The 15,313-nt window shown below is 31.7% G+C and overlaps 4 protein-coding genes across 5 annotated transcripts; 3 read left to right on the plus strand and 1 right to left on the minus strand.

The window, feature by feature from the left end:
• Positions 1-1,102: 1,102 nt before the first annotated feature.
• On the plus strand, positions 1,103-8,137 carry LOC113791193 (uncharacterized). Of its 2 annotated transcripts, none has more exons than XM_075822930.1 (4): positions 1,103-2,301; positions 4,092-4,702; positions 4,768-6,390; positions 6,444-8,137. In XM_075822930.1, the coding sequence occupies exons 1-4, from the start codon at positions 1,601-1,603 to the stop codon at positions 7,868-7,870; spliced, it is 4,362 nt and encodes a 1,453-aa protein (XP_075679045.1). In that variant the 5' UTR covers positions 1,103-1,600; the 3' UTR covers positions 7,871-8,137. The 2 variants fall into 2 exon arrangements, with proteins under 2 accessions (XP_075679045.1, XP_075679046.1); XM_075822931.1 differs by having other exon boundaries at positions 1,104-2,301; positions 6,474-8,135.
• Positions 8,138-8,627: 490 nt separating this feature from the next.
• On the minus strand, positions 8,628-11,149 carry LOC113791197 (uncharacterized). The gene is made up of 2 exons (XM_027340942.2): positions 10,990-11,149; positions 8,628-10,926 (listed from the first exon to the last, which is right to left on the minus strand). Exons 1-2 carry the CDS (start codon positions 10,990-10,992, stop codon positions 10,591-10,593), a joined length of 339 nt encoding a protein of 112 aa, XP_027196743.2. The 5' UTR covers positions 10,993-11,149; the 3' UTR covers positions 8,628-10,590.
• Positions 8,681-10,580, plus strand: LOC113791194 (acyl-coenzyme A diphosphatase NUDT19-like). The gene is made up of 4 exons (XM_027340936.2): positions 8,681-8,822; positions 9,123-9,623; positions 9,684-9,988; positions 10,047-10,580. The coding sequence occupies exons 1-4, from the start codon at positions 8,681-8,683 to the stop codon at positions 10,497-10,499; spliced, it is 1,401 nt and encodes a 466-aa protein (XP_027196737.2). The 3' UTR covers positions 10,500-10,580.
• LOC113791140 (uncharacterized) lies at positions 11,092-15,220 on the plus strand. Its single transcript, XM_027340872.2, has 2 exons — positions 11,092-11,188; positions 11,248-15,220. Exon 2 carries the CDS (start codon positions 11,263-11,265, stop codon positions 15,196-15,198), a length of 3,936 nt encoding a protein of 1,311 aa, XP_027196673.2. The 5' UTR covers positions 11,092-11,188; positions 11,248-11,262; the 3' UTR covers positions 15,199-15,220.
• The last annotated feature ends 93 nt before the right edge of the window (positions 15,221-15,313 follow it).

Here is a 15,313-nt window from a genome sequence, read left to right on the forward strand (position 1 = left end):
AAAATGATGATCGTGATTCGCATACCATTTTTTTTTAAACAGAAAATTTCTTTTCATTCAATGTTTTCTCAAGATAAAAATAAAAAATTATTATCGCGAATCGAGCATCATTTAAGATTTTTTTTTGGATTCTTTTTTTTTCTCACTGGGAAAAGTGAGCAAGATTGGGAGGGGGAAAAACGAATTTGGTTTGTAGAGTGGGCGTTTTTTTTATTGCTCATCCTCCTCACACTACTCGAACCAGTTATTTTTTTCTGGGAAATTTTCCCAGAAAAAAAAATTTACAGCAAAATTTCATTTCATTTTTCGGTAATTAATGATTTACCTTGCAGAACAATCATGAATCAAAAATCAATGAATATTTTCCAAACTTCTTCACCTTTATCTTATCATCGCAATCAATTTTGAGTAATTTTTTTTTTTGAAATTTAAAAAAAAATTTCAACAACAAAGTAAAATATATATCCGGTAAAAGATATATTCACAACAATGATTATATCCTAGGTGCCATCATAATATTTATGATGAGAAATGATTCAATTCAAATCATACATTATTACATAATGAAAAATCTGTTTTCCGACATATCCGTGTGATAAACGGTGTGTGAACATAGCGCCCAAAAGTTTCACTGTTTCACTGTTTTTCTCTTGATATTTAAAAATTTTTTGAAAATAAAAAAAAAATTAAATCAAAAAAAAATTGGACATCGGCCATATTGTTTCGATTAACAACAACAACGAGAAATAGCCAATGGTCCATCTTTCTCTCTCTCTCTCTCTCTCTGGCTACTCTGCAATGGAGAACAAATTGAAGAAAATCTTTTTCTCTTTCTTTTCGGGTATTTTTTTTTTGTTTTCTCAATCCAAAAAGAAAGGAAAAATTCTTATGTGAAGATGCATCATCGTACATCAGGTGATGCATCTTTTTCTGACTCTTAAAATTTTCAATTTCGTTCTTCGTTGTTCATTGTTCGCTGTTCTGTTCTATAGGTTTGGTCCAACCAAAATATTCATTCATTTTTTATACATATATAAAAACAGACAAACAAAAAACATTCATTTTTTTTGGGAGATTTCATTTTTCACTTTCACCCGAAACGTTTTTTTGTTTTGTTATTTTCCGAAAAAAAATTCAAATTTTTTGCTTAAGGTTCGGCTTTGATGCTTGTTGAAATTTTTTTCGTTTGTTTGACCAGTGAAAAACTCATAAATTTTTCCACATTTCGGAAATTAAATTGTTAATTTCCCATCACCCATAGCCGCCGACGACGACGACGACGATGTGATATCTGTTAATTTCGTTGTTAATGGTTGGTTTGGTTGTTTGTTTCCCTGATTTTTTTTTTTGTTGTTTTTCTTCGTATATTAAATGTGTGAAAAAAAAATTTCCTAAAAAGTTTCCTGATTCATCTTTCGAATCTTCTTTTTTTTTCTTTGTCTGGAAACTTATATTTGTTTGTGAAATTTCGTCTGTATCAATAATAAAAATTAACCAAATAACACGTTGTTTATGAAAAGCCCACAATATCCGCCTGTTATACATAGATTAAAACAGACGACAAAATCATTATTGAACGACATTTATGAATGACTAAAATATGATAATTACAAAATTATTATTTAAAAATATGGCCAAAATTAGGCAAATATTATTATTAGATTTACGAAATCATCGTAAATCTTGGTCAACATTACAAATGCAAATTTTTTCATTATTATTAATAATATTTATCCATTTTATATCGATGACCGTTGGTCAGCAATTATCACCATCATTATCACAGCAAGTATATCCATTTTCATCAAGTTTTTATCATCATCATCCACATCATCAATATGTACCACATCATCATCATCATCATCAATTATTATCATCAACAAAACGCTCACCACAATTAGTGCCATCATCATCCACATCATCATTATCATCACCATCAACAAACATGGTAAAAACAACTAAAAATATTGTTGGAACGATGATCATACCATCATCATCATCGTCATCATCATCATCAAATGGAATGATGACATCAACAACATCAGTATTACAATCAAAATATCATCAACTACAACAACAACAACCACAACAACAACAACAACAACAAATTCAATCAATATCAACTATATCAACATTACAACCAAAATTAAAATTACCAAAATCAAAAAAACAACAATCAAAACAATCGAAATCATCGATACCATCGATTAAGAAAAAACCAATACTACCGGAATTATCACCACAAGCTGGTTGGATACCATCAAAAACAATATCATTCGATAGTGTTAGGATACCTAAATTGTAAGTTTTGTTTGTTTGATTTTTAACCTCGATTTTTGCATTTTTTCCACCAACATTCAAAACATTCATTCATTTTCTTTTGGATATGATAATGAGCGATGTGAATGTAAAAAGCCCAAAAGAAGCAGAGGAAAGAAGATTTTTGGTGAAAATACATTAGACATGTGTGTGTGTGTCTGTGTTACAATAATAACCCATATGATTATTTATCCGTTGTTTGATAAGGATAATTGTCTTGTTGTAGGTGGATTTTGTGTTTGTTTGTTTGTTGAAACTAAGTTGAAAGAATTTCTACTTTGTTCATGGATGTGTCGAAAGATATTGTTTGTTTGTTTGTTTTTTCCTTCTTAAACAAAAACAAAGACAAACAATTAAAAAAAGTTTTAATTTTTAAAATTTTTTCAACAACAAAAAAACAGGTTGAAAAACTTTGTTGATCATATTTGGATAACTATCCTGTGTGATGTTCAGTTTTTGGTTTGTAATTAACGTTTAGATTTTAAAAAAAACGGGTCGAAAAACGTTTATCCATGTCCATGTAGCCATATAGCCATCCTCATATAGCCATCCATATATCCTTTCTCTTTCATTTCACTCTCTCTGGCTTTCGACTACCATCCATGAATGATATGGCTGTAGTAATTATTATTATTATTATTAAGATTAAAAGATTGGATTTTCCTTGGAAAGTTTTTTTTTCATTTTGCCTACAACATTGGGCCATTGACCAGAAACATTTAGACATTATTATTATTATAACCTGTTGTTGTTGTTGTTGTTGTAATATATCATCTTTAGGTTTTTTGTTGTTTTCTGCCTAAAAAAGATGATTATGATTATTGAATTTTTGTTGTTGTTGAAAATTTTTAAAAACATTTTCTGATCAACAACAACAACAAATGTCTATTCTCGCACATTACACTACCGATTGACCTGAAAAAAAACAAACCATTGATTAATTGCTGATGAAGTGAAATGAGTAAAAAAAGTGAAAAAGTAAAATTCATATTCTGAGCATCGATTGCTTTTTTTCTTTTTCTTCTTCTTCTTCTGAACACCAAATAATAGAACGAAGAAGATTTTTTGTGGATGTTTTCAATGATTATTTAATGATCATAATGATGACGATGATCAAATTATAATACCAAAAATAGAAATTCATAATAATAATAGCTTGATGGTGATAATGGTGATGGTGGTAGTTGTATATAATTCGATTTACAATCGAATTATGAAAAATCAAAAATAACAATCGATACAATCGATATAATCAATCGGAAGAAGATAGTAAAAAAATAAAGAAAAAGAAAATTTCATTCACACATTATGGATCATCATTATCCCCTGTTTTTTTTCTTCATTTACACATTGTTGTTTAGATTTAGATAAAGTTATAGATCAATCAAATCAATCAATCAATCAAATTGTAACTATTTTTATGAATAAAATTGTATGTCATTTATGAATGAATTTATTATTATCATCATTACTACATCATTATGATGATGATAATATAGTTGTATAAAGAAAATGGAAAAAATGGAAAAGATTTTTGATTTCAATTGTGATATGTGTTTGGGTATTGTTGTTTAGTGATAGTGATGATGATGATGATTACAAAGCTGATGGAAAGCTACCGTATTTCCATTTGTAATCCATCAATAATAAAATTTTTTCCTTTTGCTTTTCTGCTTTGTGAAATTACAATTGATCATTACATATGATGATCATATTCGATTGATAACATTCGGCTGCTTTTGATTGACATTTTTTTCTTTTTGTAAAAATAGAGCTACAGCATCATCGAAATTATTATCATCATTGAAATCGATGGATGTACAACAACATTCTTCAGCTTCTTCTTCATCATCAATATCGACACCATCAATTGATCAACAATCATTATCGTCGACGACTATTTCTACAGCAGCTACACCAGCAGCAGCAGCAGCAGCAGCAAAATCTGTTGTACCAAATCTAATGGTTCCATTGAATAATGTAATAATAACTGGTCAACCGAAACCAATTTCATCGATAAAATCAGTACCGGTTGCAGCATCAACTGCAATTAAATCAAGTGCTGTAGCACCAGTGAAATCAAAAAATAGTACCAGTTCTGGTTCAAGTGATTTAGATACAAGTGCATCATTTTCATTACCAATGATGGATATGGGTATAATGGGCAAAATACAAATGTTTCAAAATATATTTGGTAGTTTATTGAGTAAAGGTGGTGGTGGTGGTGGTAGCCGTTGTAAACCTAAATGTCCAAAAATGAAAGGTTATGGAAAAATGTCTGTTATGCCTGGCCTAGGTGATAAACAAGCTGAACGTGAAGTAAAAAAATATGTTGATGAAAATACATTGGCAATGTTATTGATGAAAGCAGTTGCAACAAGTGGTATGTGTTTCTTCAAATTAGCATCCTGTTTCATTTATGAATTTTTGTTTCTTTAATGATTTTAGGTAAAGGAAAAGGAAAAGGTGGCCGTGGCGGTAAAGGAAAAGGTGGTGGCGGTGGTGGTGGCTACAAAAAAGGAAAATCAAGCGGTGGATATAGTTCTGGAAAAGGAAACGGTGGTGGTGGATATAACTCCGGTGGTGGCCAAAGTGGATATAGCAATAGTAATATGGGAGGAGGTGGTTATGGTGGAGGAAATTCTGGTGGCTATGATTCCGGTAATTCTGGCGGCAGCTATGGTGGAGGAAATATGGGTGGAAATTCTGGTGGCTATGATTCCGGCAATTCTGGAGGCGGCTATGGCGGAGGAAATATGGGCGGCAACGCAGGCGGATATGATTCCGGTAATTCTGGCGGCAGCTATGGTGGAGGAAATTCTGGTGGCTATGATTCTGGCAGCTCTGGTGGTGGCTATGATTCCGGCAATTCGGGAGGCGGCTATGGCGGAGGAAATATGGGTGCCAACGCAGGAGGATATGATTCCGGTAACTCTGGCGGCAGCTATGGTGGAGGAAATTCTGGTGGCTATGATTCTGGCAGCTCTGGAGGCAGTTATGGCGGAGGGAACATGGGCGGTAACGTTGGAGGTTACGATTCAGTAAATATGAATGGAAACGCTGGTGGTTATGATTCCGGTAACTCTGCTGGTGGCGGCTATGGCGGTGGAAATATGGGCGGCAACACCGGCGGCTATGATTCCGGTAACTCCGGCGGCAGCTATGGCGGAGGAAATACGGGTGGAAATTCAGGTGGCTATGATTCCGGTAACTCTGGCGGCAGCTATGGCGGAGGAAATACGGGTGGAAATTCAGGTGGCTATGATTCTGGTAGCTCTGGTGGTGGCTATGGCGGTGGAAATATGGGTGGAAACGGTGGCAGCTATGATTCCGGTAATTCTGGTGGTAGCGGTTATGGTTCTGGCAATATGAATGGATCAGACGGTGGCTATGGCTCGGGAAATATGGGTGGAAATGCTGGTGGATATGATTCTGGTAGCTCTGGTGGCGGCTATGGCGGAGGAGATATGAACCAAGGAGGTGGTGGTGGCTATGGCGGTGGAAATATGGGTGGAAACGCAGGCGGCTATGGCGGTGGAAATACGGGCGGTAACGCTGGAGGCTATGATTCCGGTAATTCTGGAGGCGGCTATGGCGGAGGGAACATGGGCGGTAACGTTGGAGGTTACGATTCAGTAAATATGAATGGAAACGCTGGTGGTTATGATTCCGGTAACTCTGCTGGTGGTGGCTATGGCGGTGGAAATACGGGCGGTAACACCGGTGGCTATGATTCCGGTAATTCTGGCGGTGGTGGCTATGGCTCAGGAAATATGGGTGGCAACACGGGAGGTTACGATTCAGGAAATATGGGTGGAAATGCTGGCGGTTATAATTCTGGTGGTGGTGGTGGTCACAATTCCGGAGGTAATTATGTCCAAGGAAATATGGGCAACGATGTTGGAAATGCTGGCAATTATGATTCTGTTAGTGCTGGAAGTATTGGACATTCAAGTACTGGAAATACTGGAAGTTTTGATCTTGCTAGTGGTCATGTCTCTGGTAACACAGGTGTAAATAACGCTGGTTATGGCACTGGTTCGAATAACATTGGTCCAAATGATGGACATGGTATGATTATTTTTTTATGATCTTAATGATTATATTCTAGACTTGACTAATAGTTTTTTTTGTCCCCCTCCCTGAAAAAAAAGAACCTGAAGTAAATGATGTTGAAATTGGATTTCAAAGCGATTTTAATGATGATTATAATAATAATAATGGTGGTGGTGGTCAAAATACTGGTGATGGTTTTGATTCTGGATTCGGTGATGATGGAAAATCTGATTATAGAGGATCATCTGGTCAAGGTCATAATGGTAATGGCTTCGGTTATAGTGGTGGTGGTGGATCATCAGCCAACGGTGGTGGTAATTTCGGCAATAATCAAGCAGCTTTCCAAGGTGGCGGTAATGGTTATCAAAGTTCAACAGGTCCATTAGGACCATCAATAGGACCAAAAGATTTCAATAATCCACGTAGTACTGTATTTGAAGATAATAAAAATTATGATGATGATAATGATGATGATGAACAAAATAATATTGTTGAACAAACAACAGGTGAAGATGATTCAAGTGAAGCATTTGTTGGTGGTATACCAATGAATACCATAAAAGAATTAGTTAATGAAGCAATATCGGCTGCTGAACATCATAAACGACATATGAAATCAAATCAAAAACATTATGGTTCAGGTGAATCGGTTATATGGAAAGATCATCATGAACAACAACAACCAATTGATTCGAAATTCAATCAAGTTAATGAAGATATAAATGAAGATAGTGGTCAAAGTACTGAATATGAAGGTGATTCATCAAATCGTAATCCAGTTGTCAATCATCCAGTGGTTAAACATGTTCTACATGAAATTGAAAATAATCCAAATTTTTTAAATGGTGCACGTGAAGTAGTACAGTTACCGAAAACAAAAATACCAATATCATCATCATTATCATCGACGACGTTAATGCCGTCGAGAAAAAAATCATCGACAAGCAGCAGCAGAATATATGAACAGGCATCGACAACCAGAATGAATAAAATATTTCCACCAACAACAGCAACAAAATCATCACGTAGTGGTACAACACCGATTCCAACGATAACATCTCAAAGGCCACCAATTCGTTCACAGCCACGAAAGAAATTTATGGAATCAAAATCATTATCATCATCGGCATCATCAATGTCAACAAAATCGATGATGATGACAACAACAACAACATCGAATCCAATATTTAATCTACAAACAACAATGCCTATAATGCATCCAATAACAACTCCAGTGAAAAATCATCGAAATCATCATCGACAACAACAACAACAACAACAACAACAATCAAGAAATCAACAACAACAACAACAACGTAAACAACAACAACAATCAAAACCAAAATCAAATCTAAGTAATTTATTGAAAAAAGGTTTTTTCAATTCAATGGCTAAATATGGTGATGCTCATAATAACGGTAACGATCAAAACAACAACAACGACAACCAGAATAATCAAAATGATCGTAATACAAGAATATTTCGAAGTTCATGATTGAATGTTATGAATGGATTTTTATAAAAAATGTTTTTTTTTTTGTTTTTTTTTCCTGTTTTGCTTAATTTCGATTTTTTTGAATTTACTGAACTTTTTATCAAATTTTTTTTTCTTCAAATAACCCTTTATTCGCCAATCATCGATTTTCTGATCACATTCAGTTCAATTTGTTTGTAAATATATAGCCCTAAAATTAATTTTCTCCAGAGAGAAATTACCTGTGTTTTTACCTGTGTGTGTGTTTTTTATAGATTTTTATTTCTTCTATTAAATTTTTCCTTCGAAAAAAAAACAAAACATTGTTTACTATCATCATATCACATGATACAATCAGAAATAAATAAAGAAAGAAAGAAATAAACATCAGAATTTTAATTTTAACTAATCGACAATTACATAGGATGACATTGAAAAAAGAAAAAACTTGTTTTTTTTCTCGTTGTAGATAATGATGATGATGATTGCAATCTGGGAATTTATCAATTATCAGTCGACATCAACGGAGATTTGTTTCTGTTTTTCATGGTTGGTCATTTGCATTTTGGTCATTTTCTGATTTTCAAACTTTCAACTTTTTCGAAAAAATTCCGAAAAGTAACTCGAACAGATTTTCCATAAGCAAGAGGTAAGAGTTTATCCAAAACCAAATCAAATGATAATCATTTGATTTGAATGTCAAAAGATGGCACCTATAGTTTTTTCACCTTTTCTTTATCATCAAAAAAATTGTAAATCTTTTTTGTTTGTGTGAAAAGATGCTAAAGATTTTCGATTCGGGAAATTATTTTTCTAAAAAAAATTCAAATCATGTTCCATCAACAGATAATAAAATCATTGACAACAAAAATGATTATCCAACATCAACAACAACGATTATCAACCATATCGCAATCATTATCGTTTGCATTGATTTTACGGAAAAAAATATTGAAAAATATTTCCGAAACAGGTTGTTGTTGTTATTTGTATCGTCAAACTTAATAATGTTCGCGTGTGTGTGCGGGATTGGTTTGTTTGAAAAAAGAAAGAAAAACTTGAATATTTTCTTCCACTTGTTGTTGTCAAATCGAATGGCAAAAGTCAGTCAGTCACAAAAAAAAATGAGAGTTGAGAGTTAACCACAGTTGAGTTGCGTTTTATATTCAGGTCAAATCTATTTACATGTTTTTTGTTGTTATTTTTTCAGCTTGAAATTTTTTTTTAACAAGATTTCATTATCATTGTTTTTTTCCATCGTTTTCTCAATTAGGTTATTCATTACGAACAATATCTGATCAACAAAAATTTCAACCAATGGCACCATATCCAAAAGCATTAGAACAACAACCCAATGATATGTCCAAATTACCCAAAAAACAATCATGGAAAGAAGCATCATCATTAATAATATTAGCACCAGATAATCAATCGAAAATCAATCTTACAGATGTTCAAAATCTACCAATCAAATTTGATTATAATACATTGATGGTAAAACGTTCAGTTACATCATCATTTTTTGCATCGGCATATGTATTTCCAGGTGGACAAGTTGAATTATCAGATTTTGAATATAAATGGTATGATTTATTTGAAAAATACGGTATCAATTTGAATGATTTGGATCGAATATCAATGGATATTGTTGGACCAAGACCACCAATGATTACCGATCCTATAACGTTAAAAGGACAATCAACCAATATGAAAATTATCAATATGGATATTGGTCTTCGTATTACAGCTATTCGTGAAACATTTGAAGAAGCTGGTTAGTTTTTTGTTTGTTGTTTAAAATTATTATTAACAATTGTTGCATATATGATTCCAGGTATACTTTTACTTGTTGATCCAAAAAAACGTAATGATAATGATTATTGTAAAGTTTTAACATCAAAATCACTCAATACCGACCTCAATGAATGGAGACAAAAAATTCGATCAGATTCTGGACAATTCATTCAACTTTGTGATCAATTAAAAATGGTACCAAATGTATGGTCACTTTATGAATGGTCAAATTGGCTAACACCGATCAGTGTTGGTCATCGTCGTTTTGATACAATGTTTTATGTTTGTTGTTTTGAACAAAAACCACCAGTTTTTGTTGATAATGCTGAAGTAACTACACCGATTGTATGTATAATAATTTGTTGAAATTGAATTGAAATTTTTAATTTTAATTTATCACCAGTGGTGTAATCCAATCGAAATACTTGAAACACATCGTTTGGATCAGGCATTTTTAGCACCACCACAAGTATATGAATTATCAAGATTTTTACGTTTTCCAAAAATGGATCGATTATATCGTTTTATGCGTTCAAGACAAACATTAGGTTGTCAACGATGGTTACCAGTTTTTCTTACATATGATGATGGTGCACTATCATTAGTACCTGGTGATGAACAATATCCAACCGAACCATTATTAGTTAGTGATGGTAAACAAATACCCGAATTTAATGGTAGTGTTCATGATGCAAATCGTAATGCAAAATCTAAAAATCGTATGGAATTAATGGGAATTAAATGTCGTGCAATTTGTACAATTGAACCAGGTTGTGGTCATATTCCACCAATTACATATCCTTTCAATGATGATTCTGATGGTGATGAACAATCGAAACCGATAGCCAAATTATAATGATAATTTTGTTGAATTTTATTTTTTTAATTTGAATTTTTTTAATAATTTGTTGAATAATAAAAAAGAAATTAATTATGAGATCCATTTTTCAATTAAATCGAGGTAAAACAGGTAAAATTGGATTATAATTTGAATCTTGTGGTATATAAAAACCATATGATAATTGATGTGCTTGTGCAACAGCTTTTTGTGATGGTGTCATTGGTTCTAGTGTTGAAAATGATGATTGACCACCAATTGGTGGTGTTAATTGATTCGGCAGAATTGATACAGGCATATTTGATCCAGTTACCGGACCACTAGATAAAATAAATGGTGATGGTGATGATGATGAAGTAGTCGGTAATGAATTGTTTGCCGAACCGATCGTTTGTTTTAAATGTTTACTTTTTAATTCATCAAATACTTTGTTTCGTTGTGAATTCTAATTGAGAGAAAATATAAAATTTTAAAATAAGAAAAAATTACCAAAAAAAAATACAGTTACCATTATGTAATCGATTGATTTTTATCGAAAAATAAAACAAAAAATTCGACGATCCAAATCAATTTTTTTTTTCGAGAAAATTTTTTTTTTCATTTGGAAAACTTAATTTGGATCCTTTCATAGACAATGTTTTTCGGAGAATTTTTTGAGCGTGTGATTCTTTTTGTTTTAAAAAAAACTTTGGACCGTTGGTAAAAAGGTATTTGGCGGTAATGTTTATTTTTTCTTATCCAAAATTTTCATTGAATATTTTCTTAGAAAAAACCATTCGCGATGGATTTCAGTCAATTTATCCTAAATGAATCGTATACATTATCACCATATAAAATTTGTGTTGCAAATTTTATCTGTTCATATCTTGAATATCGTCAATCACATGAAATGTCACCAATAGAATCATCAAAATCATCATCATCATCATCATCGTTAGATGTTAATGCACATGGATATTTATCATATAAACTAATCATGTCAATGGATTGTTCATTCGAAGAATTATTATTTCGTATTGAAAATAATGATTGTTATCGTTCGAAAATTTCCACCGAAGTTTTACAAACATTTCATAAAGAATTGAATCGTTTACGTCGTTCGGATATTAAATATTTTTATGATTTTTTCGATAAAGTTCGTTTATTGGTGCAGAAAAAATTCTTCAAAAATCGTATTAAACTTTTGGATGAATTATGTGAACAGGATCATTCTGCTGCTGGTGGTTTTTCACATAATCAAATACATAAAATGTCATTGATTGGTATATTTCTACGTAAATTAATGATCTATTATGAACGATTATCATATTGTGAAACTTCAACTTTATTTGATCAATTACAAAATTATCTTTTAGTTACTGATGATAATAATAATGGTCAAAATGATGAAAGTGAAAAACAACATTGTGATCAAAAACAATCAAACAAATCCGACCATCAAAACAGTAAACTTTTTAATAATTTGAATCATATTGAATCAAAATTGAAAACAAACAAAGCTAAACATAATGAAATATTTGTTAAACATTTATTGGAATTGATTGAAAAAGTTCGATCAAAACCAATTGATTCAACAGCAACGAATAACGATAATAATGATAATGTTAATGAACAACAAAGTTTACAAAAAACCGAATATAATTTATCAAGTAAACGAAAATTAAGTGATGAAAATTCTGGTAATACATTCAAATCATTGGATATATCGATGGATATTGATGATTCAATGATGACACCATCATCAAATAAACGTTCGATTGTTATTAGTAATCAACAACAACAACAACAACAACAATCATCGATACCAATGGATCTTGATATTACTCTTAATGATGATATGGATACTGACATGTCGTCAATCGATCGTACTGTATTTGATTCAACAACTGGACAAAAATCCAGTATAATTTCCAATTCAAATACAACAGTTGCCGATGATGATAATGATGATGATGGTAAAATGAAAAAAGTATCGAAAAAAATTAATCATCATAATGTGTATGATACATTTGAACATTATATTGTAAAACAAATTTATAAAATACAATATAATGAAAAATTGGCATTGACACCACAACAGGTTATGCAATATTTAAGGGAAAAATTTACCAAAGATAATATGTTCTATTATAATCGTTTTATAACATATAATTATTTGGCAAATTTAAATCTGATTCGTGGTTTTGAAGGACAAACTGGCCAAACAGATCAACCATCACTTTTGAATGGTAATTCAATGTTACCGGTATTGGATAATAATCGTTCAAATAATAATAATATGAATGGTACGAATTTTAATGGTGGAATTATGGTCGCAACACCTGGTGGTGGTGGAAATGCTACGGGATTGTATGTACCACCGATAGCAACTACATCGGCACCAATTACCGTAGATTCATTGAATAAAAAATATCGTTCTTTATTTCGTTCGATCAATTTTTTCAACGATATTGAATATCTAAAATTTATCAATGCGTTACGTGTTAATAATTTTACAATGGCAAGAAAAGCATTTTTCGATTATTTTGATCTGAAAAAACCAAGTTTTGAACCTGATCCTAAATATATAACAAATTCATTAACAAATCCTTCAAATACATCGATAAGAAATGGTAGTATTGGAAATGGTATTCATCATCCGAATGGAGCGAATATTCCACGCGGTATGATTGATGGTCCATCGAATCATCCGGTTGGTCATCAACATGGTAATCTGGGTTTTCGTAATCAACGTAATGGAAATGATTCGGGAAATAATGCTATTGATTCAGGATCAGGACATAACCTAATGTATAGTAGTTCAAATTATTGTTGGTCATCATTAAATCTAGCAATGATGTATTATCATTTTAAATATTATCGTTTAGCATATGATGCATTGGTTGATTGTCTTTCATTAGCACGTGAAAAATGTGATGAACGTTGTTTACAATATACAATGTTATGGATATTACAAATATCACAACATTTAGATCATTCAAAACCTATTGCTATTGAACATTTAAATCTATGTTCTGAATCCGAAACAAATCATTATCTACGTAAGAAAAAAATGAATAAAGTTTATGCTGATTTAGATTTAATGGAAAATATTATCGGACTGATTTTAACAAATCCATTAACATTACCATATATTTTGGCAAAAACATTTTTACATTTTCAACGATTACAATATTTGAAACCTGGTCCATTATTATCCGAACAATTATCATTATCCGATGTCCAATTGGATGGTCCAATGACTTGTTCAAATAATCATCAACGATCACCATTTTTACCACAATCAATTTATTTGGCTATTAAATATCGTCTTTTTGATGTATTAGGTGAACAATTTAGTATGATATCGGCAATATTTAATGCATATGGCGGAACACATTTAGCATCAACTTATGCAAAATTATGGCTTCGAATGGATGTAATCGAAACAATTATGGAAGAACGTATATTTCGTTTAGATGAATCAACACCAATAGCCATTCGAAATATGGCACATTATTTATGGTTTGTTCGTGGTGATTTTCAACAGGCTATCGATTTAATCAATTGTTTTCGTAAACATTTTTCATCATATAATCAATATGCTAAAAAAATTATGGAACAAGCTTTGATTGAAATAATGTTTGATTATAATCTAAATATTGGTCATTGGAATGCAGCAACAAAATGTTTGAATGCAATTCGTCGTTTGGATCGTACACGTTCATATTTAATGTTAGTTCGACTTCGTTATAGACAAAATGAACCAATAACAGCATTAGAATGTTTGGATATGATTATTCCATATGTACCAGGTGGTGGGGGTACATTTAAACAAACACAAATGACAAGTGAATTACAAACATTTAAACTATCTGGAACTACTTATCTTCGACAGAATCTTTTTCAATCTTCAGTATCGAATTCTGCTGCTGTTGTTGATGATTATCAACAAGAAGAAGATCATGTAATTTTAAAAACATCGAACAAAAAACCAACGAATGATCAAACATCACAGCAACAAATTGATAGTAATAATTCGAAACCAATATCAATGGGTTCATTTTATTCAAAAAATCTTAATTATTATGAACGAATACAACCACCACCACCCGAAGAATTAGAATCGGAAAATGAAAGAAAATTAGTACCGGAATTAGATCCATATACAACGATTGAATGTCATTTGATTCGTGGTACAATACTACAGGATTTATCCATATTATTTGAATGTGTTGCACAATCATTGATACATGGTTTTAAACAACTTGAATGTCGATCATTAATACAGATTGCTAGAATTCAATCCGAACAATATGGACAACATAATGATGCAGCTGAAATAATGGAATCATTAATGCATCGTATATTATCACAATCAACAATAAAAGATTTAGCCGAATCAATGTTTGTTTATGCATCAATTTTATATCAAATTAATCGACAACAATCGAAAGAAAAGAATCGATTATCATCATCATCAGCAAATGAATATCGTTCGATTTTGAAACGATTAGTTAATAATGATGGCGATAATAATAATCATTCCATATTGGATCCAGCATCCAAATTGATAAAACGTTCAATAATATTATGGCAATATATAAATGATCGTCAACGATTATTAGATTCATTAAGACAGGCGGCTTTGATTGAAAATGATCGTCAAAATTTTGTTGGAAGAAATTTTTTCAGTAAACGTGCACGTCAAATACGTCAAAATCCTTTCCATAAATAATCAAAATATTTAAAAATTTGTAATTTGTTTTTTAAAATTTTTATTTTCAAATAAAATGTGTTCAAAGAAAAAAAAAAAGAAAAATAAAATTTACAACTTTGTATCTGGTCTGTGT

This window comes from Dermatophagoides pteronyssinus, unplaced genomic scaffold, assembly GCF_027571235.1.
Source record: "Dermatophagoides pteronyssinus isolate colony J.1.1.1.1 unplaced genomic scaffold, Derpt_VIB-CSIC_2022.12 sq0021, whole genome shotgun sequence".
In the NCBI taxonomy this organism is placed as follows: Eukaryota; Metazoa; Arthropoda; class Arachnida; order Sarcoptiformes; family Pyroglyphidae; genus Dermatophagoides; species Dermatophagoides pteronyssinus.

Coding starts and splice junctions, on each gene's coding strand:
- LOC113791193 (XM_075822930.1), top strand. CDS start 1,601: ATGATAATTACAAAATTATTATTTAAAAATATGGCCAAAATTAGGCAA. Junction 2,302..4,091: donor AGTGTTAGGATACCTAAATT/GTAAGTTTTGTT, acceptor TTGTAAAAATAG/AGCTACAGCATCATCGAAAT. Junction 6,391..6,443: donor TGGTCCAAATGATGGACATG/GTATGATTATTT, acceptor CTTGACTAATAG/TTTTTTTTGTCCCCCTCCCT.
- LOC113791194 (XM_027340936.2), top strand. CDS start 8,681: ATGTTCCATCAACAGATAATAAAATCATTGACAACAAAAATGATTATC. Junction 8,823..9,122: donor GAAAAATATTTCCGAAACAG/GTTGTTGTTGTT, acceptor TTTCTCAATTAG/GTTATTCATTACGAACAATA. Junction 9,989..10,046: donor CTGAAGTAACTACACCGATT/GTATGTATAATA, acceptor ATTTATCACCAG/TGGTGTAATCCAATCGAAAT.
- LOC113791140 (XM_027340872.2), top strand. CDS start 11,263: ATGGATTTCAGTCAATTTATCCTAAATGAATCGTATACATTATCACCA.